Source organism: Montipora foliosa, chromosome 1 (genome assembly GCF_036669935.1).
Source record: "Montipora foliosa isolate CH-2021 chromosome 1, ASM3666993v2, whole genome shotgun sequence".
NCBI classification, from domain to species: domain Eukaryota; kingdom Metazoa; phylum Cnidaria; class Anthozoa; order Scleractinia; family Acroporidae; genus Montipora; species Montipora foliosa.
In genome coordinates, this window is record NC_090869.1 from 33743360 (window position 1) to 33760859 (window position 17500).

Genomic DNA, 17500 nt, shown 5'->3' on the forward strand with positions numbered 1-17500 from the left:
ACGATTGACTGACGGCCAGGTTGCTTGATGGAAAGATTGGCACTCAGAATGCATGACTGACTAGTTAAACGACTGACTGACTGGTTAACTTAAGAATTGCCTACTGAAAAACTGGCTGGGCCGAGTTGCACAAAGCTTGGCCAGCGCTAACCTATAGTTAAGTTCTCAGTTTTTCTTTAATCGTGTGAGTTGTTATGGTATCTAACTATGACTGGTGTAAACCATGCTTTAAGCAACCTGAGAAGCTGATTGACCTAGTGCCTTACAGACCCTTGTTATTCTGGCTCATTGACTGACATGCTTGTTGACTGAGTGACACATGCAGGTCATATGATGTGAATGACATACACTTTTTACCTTGACTGGTTGGGCATCCGTAAAGTTCCAGTCTCAAACATATCGATCCCAGCTGATTCCATTCGAGTGGTTTCACTCGGATGAAACGAGCCATTATCGGTACTGGTAACTGATTTGTCACAACGCTGTCCGAGTCATTATTCCCTTGAAGTACCTAAAAAGAGAGACCGAAGAAAAAGGCTTATGAATAAAATGTTTGTTTTACTTATTTAGGTGACTACAAACTTAGTGCTGATTTCTGGACGTTGGGTGTAGAAGGGAATGAACAAATCAAAAACCTGGGAATTGGAAGATGGAAATAAAATGTGGAATCTAAGAAGCCTGTAGATTTTGTTTGAGCAAATTGCTTACTAGCTAGCACTAAGGACGGTGCCTACTATTGTTATTGCGCATACGTTCAGCGCAGCTCCGGATACTCGGGTTTACTATCAGTGATGCTTACTAATGCAGTGATATTTTTGCGCGAAGTACTCTTGGTATCCAAAAAGAAAATTGGTTTACAGAAAATTAAGCTTCAATTTGAAAAAGAATGCCACAAATCGTTTTGTATTTTAAAGCTTTTTACAAATATTACATATTCATCAATTATCTTTGAAAAATGGGTGGTTACCCCCAATTTTCTTTTTGGATTTCAATGGAACTTGTTAAGATTTACGTTTTGCGCATAATCATAAATCGGGGAAAATACCTTTGAATTAGTAGGCACCGTACTTAAGAAATCAACACTGACCAAAGTGACAGTAAAAGCGGGGTTCCTGGATTCTAGCAGGAATTGGTCGACCTCAAATCCGTGAATGCATCACAGTTTAATTTTCCTGAAAAGTTATCTTCTTTTCAGGGTCTTCCTATTCTTCATCTCGGCTTTTACCAGCAGAGCTACTGCAGGTGTCAGACATTTTGTCGACAGGTCGTTCTGTCTGCTGCGAACTTATTGCTACCTAGCTTAACCAATCTTCTCTTTATTAAACAAGATGCACTATATTGACAAGCAAAGTGATTTCATTCAAACACAATGTGCAAATAGACTTCGCGTAAGCCAACCTCGTCCCCAGGGCTTTTTTTTTCCTCTTCTTGGTGAAAAAGTCCTGGGAACGAGATTGGCCTGACATTATCCTGTGAAAAGGTTGCACGTACAGCTTACTGCTACTTACCGTACTTCTCCCTTGAAACCAGTGCGAGAACCACCTAACACCATCACAACTAAAATTAAGAGAGTATTGAGTCACCCAGTGACCACCATTGCCCATAACTTCCAAGCCCTGAGAGGCAACCGCTGATACATTCGTCGTCACCAGCAGGTCGATTTGTAACCATTGGTCTGTGTCAGTTTCTCCTGAGCACCAAGCACCGAACGAATTAAAACTCCTAATGAAGAAAAGCACCGAGAAAGTCATCATAAGTATTCTGAGAAAAAGCAGCCTCAGATAAAACGAATTGCTACAGTTTTACCCATCTAGAGGGGAATTCCAAGGCCTCTTTGAAACCACTCGCCTTTCACAAGGATATACCAGTGGGTTAAATGATTATTTTTGACCGTTTACTCTTCGTGCAAACCCAGGGAATTAAAATGTTAAGAGGAGCAATTTTTCACCCCCTGAGTAATGGCGTCACTTAGGATTTTTCCCAGTGAACTAGACTGGTGAAGAAATGCTGTTTCCTGAGTTGATTTGTCAATAATTGTGAATGGCAATGAAGTCATAGAGATTTCAACACGGTTCGATGTTCTAGAGTAACTGTTCATCACAAAAGACTACGCAACTGGTTTTTGCAAGTGATCAGTGTTACAGACTTACAAGGTATTGTGGAGTCTTCCTGCTGAAGGAAGCATAAAATCGCTCAAGGAGGATGATGCTTCCAGCTGGGCATCTTTTATGAAACCAGACTTCAAACCAAGCGGCGATGAACAGCCTGTTGAGAGCAGAAACAAACATACAAAGAATGTCTCTGTCTATTCCTGTTCTATTCTTTCAATTAAAGTCTTTGCTTTGGAAACGAGGGACAAGTGACTCAAACGTGGGGTGTGCGGCTGTCCAAATAGAAGACCGTGACACTAGCAGTAAGCACTGTTAGATGAGTTTAATCTCTGGATGAGTGAACGTATGGGAATGCCGCACGTTTTTCGCCTTGACAGAGGAGTTGGACTGGCGATTTGTGGGATTCATTCGTACTTACAGCCATAAGATTATATATTGGCTGCCATGTTCTAGCTAGCACTCGGCTTAATTAAGGACGTTCGCGCCCAAAATGTTCGCACGAACATATTTTTTTTAAACTTGCCACGCAGAAAGGTAAAAAAAAAAAAAAATGAGGGTGGGAGGTCACCGTGCTCGTTTTCGAGATACTAATGTGCATTTTTACAAGCTTAACTAAGTCAAATCTTTTCATGTTCAATTTACTAATGCAGCAATCATGAAAAAAAAACATTATCAAAACACGCACAATAACCAGCAAATCTGTCTGATCAACAATGTAGTGAGGCAAATCATATAACTTAGCAATCGTCTTCATTTTGTCAAATAAAAAAGTTAAAAAATGTAGCCTGTTTCAGGCTAAAAAGTTTCCATGCAACTTTGAGTGCCAAAGCTACTAATCGTTGATAAAAAGAATGTTATCTCTCTTGCGATACGATTTCATTCAATTTGTTATTGTTACGTTTCTTGCGCACTTGCTACATGGTGTTTGATAGAATCTTTTCGTTTATGTTTTGGTATTATTTTGATTCGGTTTCTTGCTTAAATTCACAGAAAAAAGCCACGAAAGAATCTACACGATTCGAGTTTAACTCTCACAGTTTACTTTTCATAGCAATAACAATGTCAAAGAACTGTCAAAAGTAGATTAATTGACTGTTAATGAAAAATAATTGTGCTCCTTTAGACATCCATCACTCGTGGCAGCCGACAATTGGCCTGTTGATCGACTGTGTACAGAGCGAGGGATGTGTGTTTGATAAAGGGACCTTTTTTTATTGAGAGAGTGGGATGATTTTCTCGCTTTCGACGTGATTCATCTTGTAAGCATTTCAGGGAGGGAAGAAAGAATCAAAAAAGAGTTTGCGTTTGGTGTGGATTACGTGCGAACATCGATAACACGCTGTCAAGGAGCTTTGTGTCTTTGAAATATCGTGCATCTCAAGGGGGTAATTAACGTATTCCGGTGTTGTACGGCCATATTTTGCAATTACAGTGTCGCTTCAACTTCAAGACCCACCGGTTATAACCGGAAAGCCGGACATCTTTCTTTCTTTGAAAACATGTTAATACTATATTCTTCGTGATATTACTGGGCTGTAAAAATAATTCATCGTGTGCGACTGAATTACAGCAATCATGCACGAAGATTCTTCACCCACATCGCTGAGATAGATCTTTATGAGTCACATACGAATACTAGTAGTGGCGAAGAAAGGCAGTCCGGAATAACTTGCAGCGCTGAGGATTTTGTCGCTAAAAGTTCAATAAGAACATCGAAGAAAAGCACTTTAAAATCTTGCTTGCGTTCATTCTTAAGCGAACCACAGGTCTGAATCGGGAGGCATGAGGATCAACCTGGCAGTTTAAAATAACCTACACGATCGATTAGACAACAAATTTCGGATACAAAATTCCTCGACTCCTCAAAATCTCAACGCGGGTTAACTCTTTGTTCCCCCAAAATATTGGCCGCAGGAAAATCCACGGTGTTTTAGTGATAAACTATTAACTATTTTACTTATTTTTATTAACTGTAGTAGCACAGATCATCCCGAGAAGGTTCGTACCACATTTTCGATTTTACATCACAATCTAACTGATCTTTTAAAATACGACAGAAGTTGTAAATATCTTCAATCTCTACGTTACGACTTTTGTCGTGCCCAAGGGACAAGGAAATAATCAATGTCAAACCAGTTGGACTCGACATGGTATTAAAGTATATAGCCACCTCAAAGTTGTGGTATATATAATGCGAAACACGCGATATACGTTTATGAGCAAGAAGTGTTTCTTATCTTTCACTTACTCATAAAATAGTTTGTTGATAATGCGAACTGAGCGGGTTCAGTTCAAAATCACACGAATCTCTGTTGAATTTTCATCCTTCATAATACAGTCTTAATTAACAGCAGCAGATTTCTCGGGAAGCCCAAAGCGGGCGAGTGCTGAAAATTAGAAGTTTCCTTTCCAAGCACTAATCGGCAAGAAGACCTTGAATATTTTTGTCAACCGCACACTTCCCATTTTCTATCTATCACAAGCTGTCATATTCGCAACAGCATTCTTGATGGCCTATCCGAGCTATATACCCCATATGAAAACCGTAAGTTTAATCCATAACAAAGTTCTTGGTAATTCCTGATTATAAACTCGTCCAGCCTTAACTCTCGGTGCATCAGTTTGAAACTGAACAAATTTATTTGGTTTTCCGGCATTTTTTAACTAGCAAGACCTCATGGTCACTTTAACAAATGTTTGTTAGATTATTCTTTGCGAACTTTGTGATTCTCTCATTGCTCATTTGCTGTTTTCCGTAAGGAAATCAAATAACGCTTATTTCTTAATAAGCATGTACCGTATCTTGGAGTACTAAGTACAGTATGAGTTTGTGTAGCTTTTAGCTGCTATCACTTCGGAGTAAATTGTTCCTCGCTGAAAAATATCAAATGCCTTTCTTCACAAAATCGCTATCACAACTATGCTTATTTCAAATCTACTTAGGCTGTACAATTCACGGATTTTCTCCCGCAGAAACAACACCAAACCCTCGAAAACGGATAGAAAAGTGTGAATAATCCCCAAAGGACCAATTTACCTGCAGTAGCTTCCTCTGTGGCTACTAAATAGAAGACGAAGACTTGAACTAGGCAGGACAGCATCCTTGCAAAAGTACTCGCTTTGTTAAGAATGTCTGTTTGGTTAGTCGAGGGCACACGTCTTTTGCAGTTCTGTACGATGTTCGCCTCTTCTTAATCGAGGGATTTGATGCACTAGTCGAGCACTTAGAACGCCACTTTGTCTTGGTAATATGATTACAGCATTAATCCACAAATCCACAAATCTGTTGCCCTCGAGGGGTCAGAGTCGACAGGCCGGAAGGGAGTTGCATTGTTTATGGTAAAAATATGAGCGGGGTGTGTAAAATCGATGCATCATGATCCATCACTGTCGGGCAAGGGCAAATTGCAACACTGCAAACGCGGGGTCGGACATGGCGCTTGTCAGAGAAAACACAGCGAAAGCACCATAGTGGCGCGGAGAAATGTTAAAATGCATTCCAAAAACGGACGTGCTTTCCGTTGGAGAAGTCTATTACCATGTGTGCATTGTATCTGCCGAAAAGTTTGGTAAATTATGCGTGTAAGCCCGGTTTCATCAGGCGCAAAAATAATACAAAGTCGACGGCAAACTACAGCGACAACGAAGCAACTGAATGGAAAAGACGTTTTTGCCTGAGAGACCCTTCAATGAAATGATTTGCGTGAAATGTCTGTATAGTTTCCAAACAATCAAGTTATTGATTCCCACATGTGTTTCTAACAAATCATAAATCTTCTTGAATTGGTCAACTGGTTGACAGATTTTCATCATACCGAAAAGATTTCAAAGATCTTACTGGATCGTCATAAATAAATACATCTATTCAGTGAATTTCTTCAAGCCTTTACTGCTAAAAAATACAATTGAGTTTTATTCAAACAATCCCAGCTCAAGAACATAAACTGTTTAAAGTGTTTTCTTTTCATTTTTTTTTTCCAACGGAAAGATTACTTCATACCACTCTAAGAAAATCAGCAGAATAGCTGACAACCGCAAAAATCATAGCTTGTATTTGTGATCAATTCGAAGCAATTTGTGCCTCTAAATAAGGTAGAAATGGCCGGCACCATTAAGTATTGGTTTCGACCTCTTAACCAAGAAGTGGTTGTTATCCCAGATTAAAGAATTTTTTTGTATCCTTTTCGCTTCCGATTCGTTTCCCACTCGACTTTTGATACGAAGAAAGTACTTTCACAGCCATTAACAAGGATGCGTTAAAAACGTTTATCTTCAACCGATTAAGCAATTTTAGTTGTAATGTAAGAACAGTGCCAGCAGGATTGCATCGGCTTAAGGATATCTTAGCCCGGCTTATTCATGTTTACAAATTCAAAAAAGCTCCTTTTCAATCATTTTAATCGGTCTAGCTCAGTAAAACATTCAAGTCTTCAAAACTCAATATTTTCTAAGCTTAAAACCCGAGGCAAGTTACACCGTAAAGTTAACCTATTCCAAGTCCAGTTTCCTCGCCTACTGAAACGCACTAAATTTTAGTCGTTTATAGTCTGTTATTTTACTCAATCATTCAAGGAGCCTTTCAAATCACCCCCTCCCCCCCTCCCCCATCGCTCTCCATCAACTCCGACCTCTTTCAGTTTGTCGGCAAAATTTCATTCCCGTTTCCTTTAATTACTTACGCTCATTTTGTTCCAAAAGCGATCAATTAACAAGACGTACTTATCATAGCAAAACCGAAATAAGAACGAACTAAAAGGATTTATGTCTATCCGGCCTCGAAAGCTCTTTCCCCATCATCCACTGAGCCAATTAAGGTGCTCTGTTAATAGACCAATTCATCCGCTCATTTGCTTTTTCCTAGAACAGAAAAGCATGATTTCGTCTTGGCATATCCTTCATGGTTAGTTCATGGGAATATCACGTCGGGAATAACTCTCAAAGACGGCTTTTTTACATTCTTAGCAATTCCACAATCTAACTTTAAGTCACCCCGATTGAAGGTGTGATATGTTATCCCCAAGTGACAAGTACAGTGAGCGAGAATTTTAATCGGGCTTAGCTGGTATGCGCAAGGCTAAAGGTTACACACCAATTAATAACTGTCTTCACAGAGATTCTGTTTCGCAGACACATTGGACATTAATTAATTCAAGTTGACGTCAAAATAAAGAACCTCAAACGGGGCCCTCGTTATCATTTTGCCCCCAAGCAAAAAGATCCTAAGGTCAGTTTGCAGTTATTGCAAAATCATCATGATTGGTGATGTACATGCCAAGAATCCATCTCAGAAAAAATCAATATTTTGACTCATGAAGAGAACATTGCCAAAGAGGTCTTATGGGCATGCCTGAGCATATGCAAGAGGAACTCTTCAGTTAATTGATCCCTCTTGGACGTTACATTAGTTAAATCTCATTTATGCGCGTTTTGGATTGGGGAATCCCACTTTAATGTTAATGAAATTCTCTTAAGGGTGGACTTGAGCAGAGGATGTACTTGAAATAACAACAAAATAATCTTAGAAATGTCTATTCCATACCATATTTCTCGAAGTAACATTAAGCCAACTTGCAGAGAATTTACGTACTGGCTTTTCGCTTATTTAAAGACATTTGCCATCGTCTTTCCGCGGCAAATGGAAGGCTGTTTTTTGTCATAAATCAAAGAAACTTGCATGATTTTGGTTCATATTTTGCAGTTGCAAATTGAGCATCTTCTCATAAGAGAAATGATTTGCAACAATTTTCATGCGTTTATGGCAAATGGCAACGTGCCATTTCACGCATAAACGATACTTAATCTCCCTATGAATGTCCCCAAAGGGAATAGCCTTGCCCGGTCGTTTCTTTAGGGTTTCCCGATCCCTTCTTTCGCATGATTAACTTGACTTCAAATTGATCTCAGTTGGTAGCCGTCTAGATATAGGCTGCCTAGGACCCTCTCTCAACGAACAACACCTCGATGTCAGATCGTCTGAGGATTGTCCTGAAGAGATCCAACACTTTGAACGAGTCTTTGCATGATACTGCGAGATCACGCGATGCTGTCCACACCATAACAGGGCCTTCTTTCATGAGAGCGAGGTATTTAAGGTGGCTTACTACAGTTTTAATGGATTATAACAGCCCAACTTCTAACTCTTTCGAATAATGTCCCAAGATGTTTTTCATTCTCTATTTACTGTTTGCTTAAATCTTTTGTCATTCTATGTGAAAATTGAACAATTAAACGTAAACAAATGGCCAAAATGAACGACCGAGTACCTAAGGAGAGACTGGGCGCTAGTAGTTTAAATCACGTTTTTCTCAAAATCTACCCGTATGACCCCCCCTCAAAATTTCAGGAATAAGAAATTGGCTCTGATTCAGCATTCACGCAAAGTAAAATAAAAATCTGTAAGGCACATTTTTCGCAAACTAAGAAAATGTGAAATCAAAATTAGCTGAAAATCTACCTTACAGATTTTTATTTTACTTTGCATGAATGCTGAATCGGAGCCAATTTCTTATTCCTGAAATTTTGAGAGGGGGTCAAACGGGTAGATTTTGAGAAAAACGTGATTTAAACTACTAGCGCCCAGTCTCTCCTTAGGTACTCGGTCGTTCATTTTGGCCATTTGTTTACGTTTAATTGTTCAATTTTCACATAGAATGGCAAAAGACTTAAGCAAATAGTAAATAGAGAATGAAAAACATCTTGGGACATTTTTCAAAAGAGTTAGAAGTTGGGCTGTTATAATCCATTAAAACTGTAGTAAGCCACCTTAAGCCCGTGTAGAGTGACTGACCGGGTAGCGGACTAGTGTGAGATGCTGTTCTTTACTAAAATAAAAGTATTTTGGTCATACTGTTTTCAACCAACAAAAAGAAATAAAAAAACAAATAAATGATAACAAACAAACACTTCCACGGGTAAACACCAAGGTTTCACTTTAATAAATTTACTGAAAGAATACTTTAATTAATTCCGAAGTAATCGTTGTAGACCTTTTCCGGCTTTTCTGACGAGGGCCTCCCCTTCAGTGCGTTTCGCTTTTGTGGATTATAACTACATGTTTTAGAGATACTTGAGGCAACTGGATATAGACGTCAGCCCTTCCGGAAAAGGAGCTGCCAGCACCTAGCAACAGGAGATAAGAGAAGGCGAGCTTTGGCCGGTGACACTCTGGACACTCAGCATTGAAATAACTTTACAATTATTGAAAAAATTAAAGAATTGATAAAAAAGCCCTCCCAAATAACAGTTAGTCAAAGTGATTCGATCTGAGCTTGACCTGAGGTAAAGAATAGAAATACTACGTAGTTGAGGCACTCAAATGCTTGTCCTTGTATATAATTTATTCTTTGTTTCAGATGTCGAAAATGTAACCTAGAATGATAAATCAGTGCGCTTATTAATGCAAAATTTTGATTATCATTTTTCATTTGGAAATCCTTGTATGGTCAATATTTGATACTTCTGGAAACGCCAAAATCTTAAAATAACACGATATCTAATCAAAGGAGATATCTGTAAACAGATATAAACTGCGCAAGAGCCTGTTTCTTGGCTGAAAACCCACGGCGTATAGACTAAGACAGTCGTCGGCGCCCATCGTGCTATCCGGCGGGAGTAAACATTGTTCAACGAGCTTCTTCTTACTACTATTACTGACGGTCATGTTTTTGCCCCTCCCGTACATGCCTTCTATCCGAAAAATTGACGTTAGTGACGTATATCTATCAAGGCAAAATGCATTTGAAATACGAAAAGCTCTGTAACTGAACTAATCATTATCTAAAGTAAAACGGCCTGGTGCACACCGTAATTGTGCGATAAGAACGAGATGGAATATATCGCGAAGGATATAGTGCAGTGATACGTTAATGATAACTTTATTATCTGATCTTTGCAAAAGAAATAGATTAAGTTTACAATTAAAAGTAACTAACTATATGAAGTATCATACCTTGTAAGTCTTGTCTTTCTGTGAATAAAAGGGTTAATAACTGTTCATAACTCTATTCTACGTTATGAAATCTTGCCCCGCGCTGAATGAATGAGTCTCTAGTTCGATTGGTGCGAGGTACAGGCACTCCCACTCGTTGAACTCGAAGGGAGTACGAATACGTTATTACATTAATGAATCTCTTGCATGGGTGATCGTCTGCCTCTAACAAACTGATAAATGCCTACACTGTGTGTTTATCCCTTCTTACATCAAGAGGATCTCAGTAAAGCATCTCTAGAAAAGCCAAGGATGTCCATTGAGCGATTTTGAATCCGTTGCAAGTCGCCGGCCAAGTACTTGGGATGACCACCCCTAATGGGGGAAGCGTATTCCAAAAGTGGGCACATCTCGGTGATGTATGTAGTTAAATCCCACTTCAGTAGGCAGGTTAGCTTTACGACACACGTGCAAAAAGTAGAGCCGCTTGTTTGCTCTAGCTACAATATCATCGATATGTGCATTCCACTCTAAGTCCCTGTGAACATGTACTCCCAGTCACTTAAACACCTCTACCCTCTCTAATACCTCGTTTTCGGTACCAATAAGACTAGGACCTTGAGACTGCTGAGTTTTTTGAAAACTTATCCACATTTCTTTGGTCTTTTAAACATTAATTTCCATTTGGTTCAGGTCAGCCCATGCCACCAAATTACCCATGCATGACCTCTTGCATTTGGCTGTGGCTATCAGAGGGCACCAGCTCATACTGGGTGCAATCATCAGCGTACTTACAAGTACTAATCATAACTCCCAGGGGACAATGTCGTTGACAAACACATTGAACAGTGTCGGTTAGATATAGACATATATAGCTCTTTGGCATTACAAAGCTTTTGCTTTCATGCCCAAATTGAGCACTCTACTGGGATGAGTCATTGCCACTAGCACTTGCGCATGCTCACTAGCTTGCTAGTTTGAGTACACTGGCATGGCTTAGATGTACCACATGTGTGGGACTTTTGGGGAGGCTTTTTGAACCTAACCTCCATTCATCACTGATGAGGCCGAAATAGTACTGTCCGATCATCGCGTAAGCGTGATACTCAGAGTAAAAAAAAGTTATGTCTTATTGATTAGATCTATCCTCAGATATATCTCATGTTAGAATTGGAAGTGGGTTTTCTTCGACGTCGCATTTTTTCGCCTTTCGTGGAAGCTTTGTCTGTGATGTTTTGCGTTAAGATTGGTTTATTTAAAGGCTTCGTCTACTGTGAATGACCACGGCAATTTGCCCTTGATTTAAGGGAGGACACTTGATATGAATTGGAAATTCCACTGAGTTTAACAACGGCGAGCATTCATCAATATAGGGAGCTTAAGTTCTACGACAACGACGTCGACGAAAACGCCACAAAACAATGATATCATTGGTTAAAAGAGCATAAATAATCGTGCTGCACGGATTTTAGCTCATATTTTTGCGGTTCTCTGCATGATGACGTGAAATCACTAAATTTTAGGTGAGCACGTGAGCACGTAAGAGAGAATCTTTCATTCTCTATTTTGAGTATGAAACCGCTCGTACTAATTTATTTTTAGGATACTTCGCCCACATTGTACGACGTGAACAAGATGGAATAATCGCGAAAGACTTTTACTAGAGCAAAGTTCTACTTTGAGATGATGTTTTCGTCGACGTGGCCGTCGTAGATCTTAAGGTCCCTAATAAAACGATCCACAAGACATTTAAAACTTGAGCATGATCGAAAGTCAATGATAAGGTTTGCCTGAAACGGCAATACTGATGGGACCTGTCTCTTCGGCACACAGACCACACCCCGTTCAAAATATAGCTTTTCAAAAGTACAGCAGGTCTGAACACACAAATTAGCAAACTTTTTGAAGACATACTCGGCGAGAACACATGAAATATCATTTATCTGGCCTCGGTTGTTCAAAAGGTGGATAACTCTATCCAGTGGATAAACACTAGCAAAACAAATTGAGTTATCCAGTGGATAGCGCTATCCACCCTTCGAACAACTGGGGTCTGAACTTCAGATTCAGTGGCGGATCTAGGAATATTTTAAGGGGGAGGGGGAGGGGGAGGGGGAGGGGGTTCCAGATAGTTGAGGTTACCATTTTGACTTTGTTTGTGTTGTGCATATCTACTTGCATGGGCCCGAAGGAAATTAAGGATAAACTTCACGCGTATTTTCAAAACTTTGAAAATACAAGTGAAATTAATCCTTAATTGCACAAGGGCACATTGCGATTGCCAGGCTATCACATTAAGTGCAAAATTATCGAGGAAAGCGCGTTTAATGCCGCGCCAAATGACGATCAATTTGACATTCGGTTAAAGTTCAATTCAATAAATCGATGCTGTCAACAGAAATATAGCCGTTAATTTAATTAAACTGTATTTTACATGTGGAAAAAAATAACTTTAATCAGAGTCAGAACCTTGAAGAAGATTCTGCTTGTAACCTCCCTTTTCTAGACAAGCTACGATGTGCAAAATTCAAAATACTGTTCTAAAATGAGGCAAGTGCGTCAAATTAACACGGACATCAAATAGCGTAAATTTCACTGGGCTTCGGTCCTAATCAGGATGATATGAGTTGAATTAATCAGTTTCTTGAAAGAAAACTTCACCGGATTGAATGGAATTCGACACCTTTTTTCATCTTTGCTTCTCCTTTTCAGGTTTAGTTAGGCTTCTTCTTCTTTGTTTCATATGCTCAAATTCAAATTATCATACATAATACTACAACAAGATGCGGATCTTTAAACCTAATCAAATTTATTATTGTTAAATTTAATTAATCTATAGAGCGTTTTCACATGACGTCACGGCAGCCATGTTGGTGTTCCAAAACAAAGAAACGGCGGCCATGTTGGTGTTCCAAACTAATCCTCTGGGAATTGAACTCTATTTTTATGCAAATAGTTTCTTTTGTTTCATGAAATCAGCATTTATTTTAGTCACGTGAGTGAAAACGCTCTATATATTCAGCACATTTTAATCATTGTATGTTAAAAAGCGCAATATAAATTACTATTATTTCTGTTTTGAAGCCTAACTAGACCCAAGCAATTCAAAAGATCTTTCAAAGCCTCAGTTTGTTGCAGTACCACGAATTTGCTGCACTTACAAAATCTCAACATGCATATGTCTCATGGAGAAATAGAAGCACTTACAGTAGTTAGCTTTTAGGATTGCTCAAATGGATCTAGGGAGGAACTAATAAGGTTTTGTAATGATATAAAGGTGCTTTAAAATAACAATGTTGTAAAATAGCGTGCACTAAGTTAACGCGAATTTTGTAAAATCGCGTTAATAAAGTGCGTTGTTATTTCCTATAATAAGATATACAGCATCTAATGGAGTAACTACCAACAAAAAGTGGTATTCAAGTCTCCGACATAAAACTCATCTCAGTTCTTAATTGTGAAGATGAAAACAGACCATATCGGTTTAATAAGCATTCCAAATTCCAAGATTCTTTAAAGCCTGAATTAACATTTTATGACTACAAAAGGTTAGCATGAGTAGAGACAGGGCTGTCAACAACTTTTCAATTTATATAGACAAGGAAACTAGGAAAGAAGGCGGGGGAAAACAGCGACTTTGTACTCTACTTGTCACTCTGAAAGCAGGCGAATATGAAACACCCATGAGGCGGGGAAAACCCCTTATTAACAGCCCTGAAAGATGAGCAATAAAAACAAGTAGTTGCGTGGTTTCCACGATAGCAAACGGTAATTTGGAGAGAATTATTTTTAAACTGGAGTTGATCAAATATTACGTAACATGCGGCCAATGCCACGTTTGGAAATTATAGAAATTACATGTGCAATATACTGGAGTGTACTGGGTCAATTCACTGACACAAGTACTAAATTAGTAGCAATGAACAATGTTATTGTCCTAAATAATTTAGCTTGGATGCAATACGGGTACCCACCGGGTTTACACCACAATTTCCAAGAAATTTCCTTTGTTAATTTTTGAGAGTCAAAGGAAAAAAAGTCATTAAGCCGACATCTGAAAGTTCTATTTTTTTATTATGAACATAACTTTCAATTTAAATGTTGACCTTAAAAAAAAACTGCTCAAGGTGGCTCAAACCAGTTTCAATAATTTTGAGGGAATGTCCTATTAGTGAGATTAACTCTACAATTAATTCTGCAAAGTTAGAAAAACTGATCTCAAGCAGTATCAGAGCCACTTTAAAATTTTCCAATTGTGAAGAACTGACTAAGAATTCCCTCCAGAGAACTTTTTGAACTTTGCAGAGAGTTCAAGGGTTTTATCTTAGCCTGCTTATAGCTTTCACAAAATAAATTGCGAGGGGGTCACTGTGTTCATTATTTTTTTTTGTAATTAGTTAAATGCAAATTATAGGATGCTTTTAGATGGCTCTTTTGCTGCCATGATAACCTAATACGTCACATTAAAATGGTTTGAGCTACCTTAAATTTCAGTGATAAGAAAACTCATCTGACAAGAAGTTGCACATAAAGCAATCAGTACGGAGGTGGCTCGTTTGGCGGTATATCCTCAGTGGGCTCGCCTTCAAATGTCATAGGAGGTGCAGAGCTTGCTCTTCTGTTCAATAAGCAGTAATAAATGGTATCCACACTGAATAAAACTGTGGAGAAAATACCAAATGCCTGGAGGAGAGAAAACAAAATGTTGCAAGCTTGGTTATGCGTCTGATATTACATTGTAGGAACGGTAGGCCCTGATCCACAGTTTGGCCCGTCTAATTTTAAAGTTTGATGTTGCTACTTGATTCAAAGAGCTAGAGATACATTTTGTATAATATACCATGAATTTTCTTTTCTTGGGCTGTACTTTAAGTCATGGAATTGGATTCTTGTTTTCTAGTTCAAGTAATGGTACAGTAAATTGAACCCAAAAACAATCCATGCCGAAGGTCCTTGAACAAACTTATGCTTAAAAAAGGGTATCGACTGATAGAGCCACAAGGACTAATAACGCGGCTCTCAAGACAAAACCTACCCATAAACTCCACCCACAATAATCTGTTACTTGACTTTTGTCATTATTTTATTTTACATTTTGCTAACATATAGTATGGTGGCACCCCCGGGAGGGGGGGGGGGGGGGCACTTTAGGAATTTCTGGGTGGGGATGTGCCGCTGGGACCCTGGAACCCTTAGCCTATACCAGAGCTAGTTCAGCTGAATTTTGCTACCCTATACTAGAGTAAACTCCCACCGATTTCCGTCTAAATTCCGATTCTTGACAGTTAATAATATTCAGAGGTGTGTCATGATAGCCATTTATTGACAATGTTGAGGCTGAGTTACGTGAACTTAAACTTTGCCGATTTGATTTTGTTCTATTCTTGAGTGGGAATTTCTGGTTTCCTTAGTCTTGATAAACTCTCCAACCGACTGGTTAGTTTCGTGACAAATGATACCCTATTGTAGACTGAAAGCCTATGAATTATATACTCTATCCTAGAGTAAAGTGCTTGAAAACCATACCCTTCACAGCGGCACATACCTATATAGTCCATATATGGCAGTACCCCCCCCCCCCCCCCCCACCAGCGCTTAACATCGCTTTGCAATATTTACAATTAAAATAATAAAAGATGATCGTTCAAACAATTAGTTGAAAACTAAAACTGTCAGTTAAAACAACGCTTAAAAAGAAATGTCTTCAACTTAGATTTAAAAGTCAGTGAATTGCAAGACCTTATATCATCCGTTGAAGTCCTGAATTTTTCAGGCCTCTCTACGCAATTACTAAAATTGCGTTCATAACTGCGAGGATCGTAGCTTTCAGATTATTAAAGTGCGTTCGACAGTCGCTTTGGAAGAAAAAGCAGAAGGGGAGGGAAAGAAGCAATCTTATACAAATTATTGAAGCGAACTTTGAGGATAAGAGCATATACTTCTTCACATCATTTCAATAAACGCTGAATACTACGCAATTACTAAAATTGCGTTCATAACTGCAAGGATCGTAGCTCTCAGCGTTCGACAGTCGCATTGGAAGAAAAAGCAATCTTATACAAATTATTGAAGCAAACTTTGAGGATAAGAGCATAAACTTCTTCAGATGATTTCAATAAACGCTGAGTACTATAACTCACGTGATTGGTAATGGAATTGGAATTTGCTTCCACTGAACACCTTAAGAGCAATCAGGAGCTCGTTCAACACGTGTCCGTGCATTCTGGATCGAATTGGAATTTGCATAAAGGTGCAGGTCTTGACATTAGAAACTTCTACAGCATTCTAGAACTTTAGAGATTTTAGAAGCCCCATAGCCCCTCGGTCTTTTTAAAATAACTCTAAAATAGAGGATAGCTATAGATGAGGTGACAATATCAAACGATCCCTTTGGGGCTTCTAAAATCTCTAAACGTTCTACAGTTCTAGAATAATCCATGGTCCATGCACCCTGCAAGCAGAGCCTCCTTTTGTCTTTTTCTTTACTGAGGAGGAGAAAAGGAGGCTCTGCCCGGATCGCGTCAACTCTTTGAAGCCGCCGCAGCCCGAACTTCTGGACTAGTCAATCTTGTTTTCTCTCGTCAAACCTGTTTTTCCAGTGCGAGCGTCCGTTTAGTGACAAAACCGATGGTTATAATTGAGCCTGCTGTACCATGAAAAACCTAAACCTAAATGATTGATATTAGCTCCTTCAATAAATCTCTTAAAATCACAAAGATAAAAAAATATTTAGATAACAATAACAAAGGAAAATGGAAAATCTTTTTTGATAAAGACCTTAAAAAATATTGCTGTCAAAGTTTTTTTTCCTACAATCTCAATGTCAGAGACACCTTATCGACAATAACAACTTCCAACGTCTTTTTAAAAGAACTATTAGAAATCTGGGCAGAAGTTTACTTTGAGCCTGAAATAATGTCAAGAGAACACTTCCTGGATCAACAACTTTGGCATAACTCCCTAATAAAGATAGCCAACAAGACAGTTTTTTTTAAAAAACTGGTTTACAAAGGGAATAACTCGGGTGAAACACCTATTAGGATCAGACATCACTTTTTTTTCATTAAATGACTTCTGCTGCAAGTATGAAATAGACCCTCGCCCTCTCAGTTTCTACGGATTAATATCGGCTGTAAAGTCTCTTCGCAGTAATGCTAATTTTCAGAATGTACAAAATGTCAACTGCGAATTTGAGCCACTGACAACAAAAATTTTACAAGCCAAAAAAGCAACTACATTAATATATAAAAAAACTGATTAGTAACAAGGGTTTAACCCCAGAGTCATCTCAAAAGAAATGGCTAGAGGATTGTAGTCTACCAATAAATGACAACATAAATTGGTCTGATGCCTATCTCTTGGCTAAAAAATGCACGAAGAGTACTAAGCTGATAGAGTTCCAGTTTAAATTTTTACATAGACGTGTACCAACCAATAGCTTCTTATTTAGAATAGGCCTAAA

At 38.7% G+C, this 17500-nt stretch overlaps 2 protein-coding genes across 3 annotated transcripts in view; both read right to left on the minus strand.

Moving 5' to 3' along the window:
• Window positions 1–5357, minus strand: part of LOC137977194 (lactadherin-like) — a 14322-nt gene extending 8965 nt beyond the window's left edge. Inside the window, exons 1-4 of the mRNA XM_068824464.1 lie at window positions 5149–5357; window positions 2151–2265; window positions 1509–1722; window positions 358–511 (exon numbers count right to left, since the gene is read on the minus strand). Of these exons, the coding sequence (XP_068680565.1) occupies window positions 358–511; window positions 1509–1722; window positions 2151–2265; window positions 5149–5212 (547 nt within the window). The 5' untranslated portion in view covers window positions 5213–5357. The remainder of the gene's footprint in view (window positions 1–357; window positions 512–1508; window positions 1723–2150; window positions 2266–5148) is intronic.
• Window positions 5358–12431: 7074 nt separating this feature from the next.
• The window catches only part of LOC137997178 (uncharacterized), a 31194-nt gene continuing 26125 nt past the window's right edge, over window positions 12432–17500 (minus strand). For both annotated transcript variants that reach the window (XM_068843021.1, XM_068843029.1), the window contains one exon: window positions 12432–14721. In XM_068843021.1, coding sequence (XP_068699122.1) covers window positions 14575–14721 — 147 coding nt within the window. In that variant the 3' untranslated portion in view covers window positions 12432–14574. The remainder of the gene's footprint in view (window positions 14722–17500) is intronic.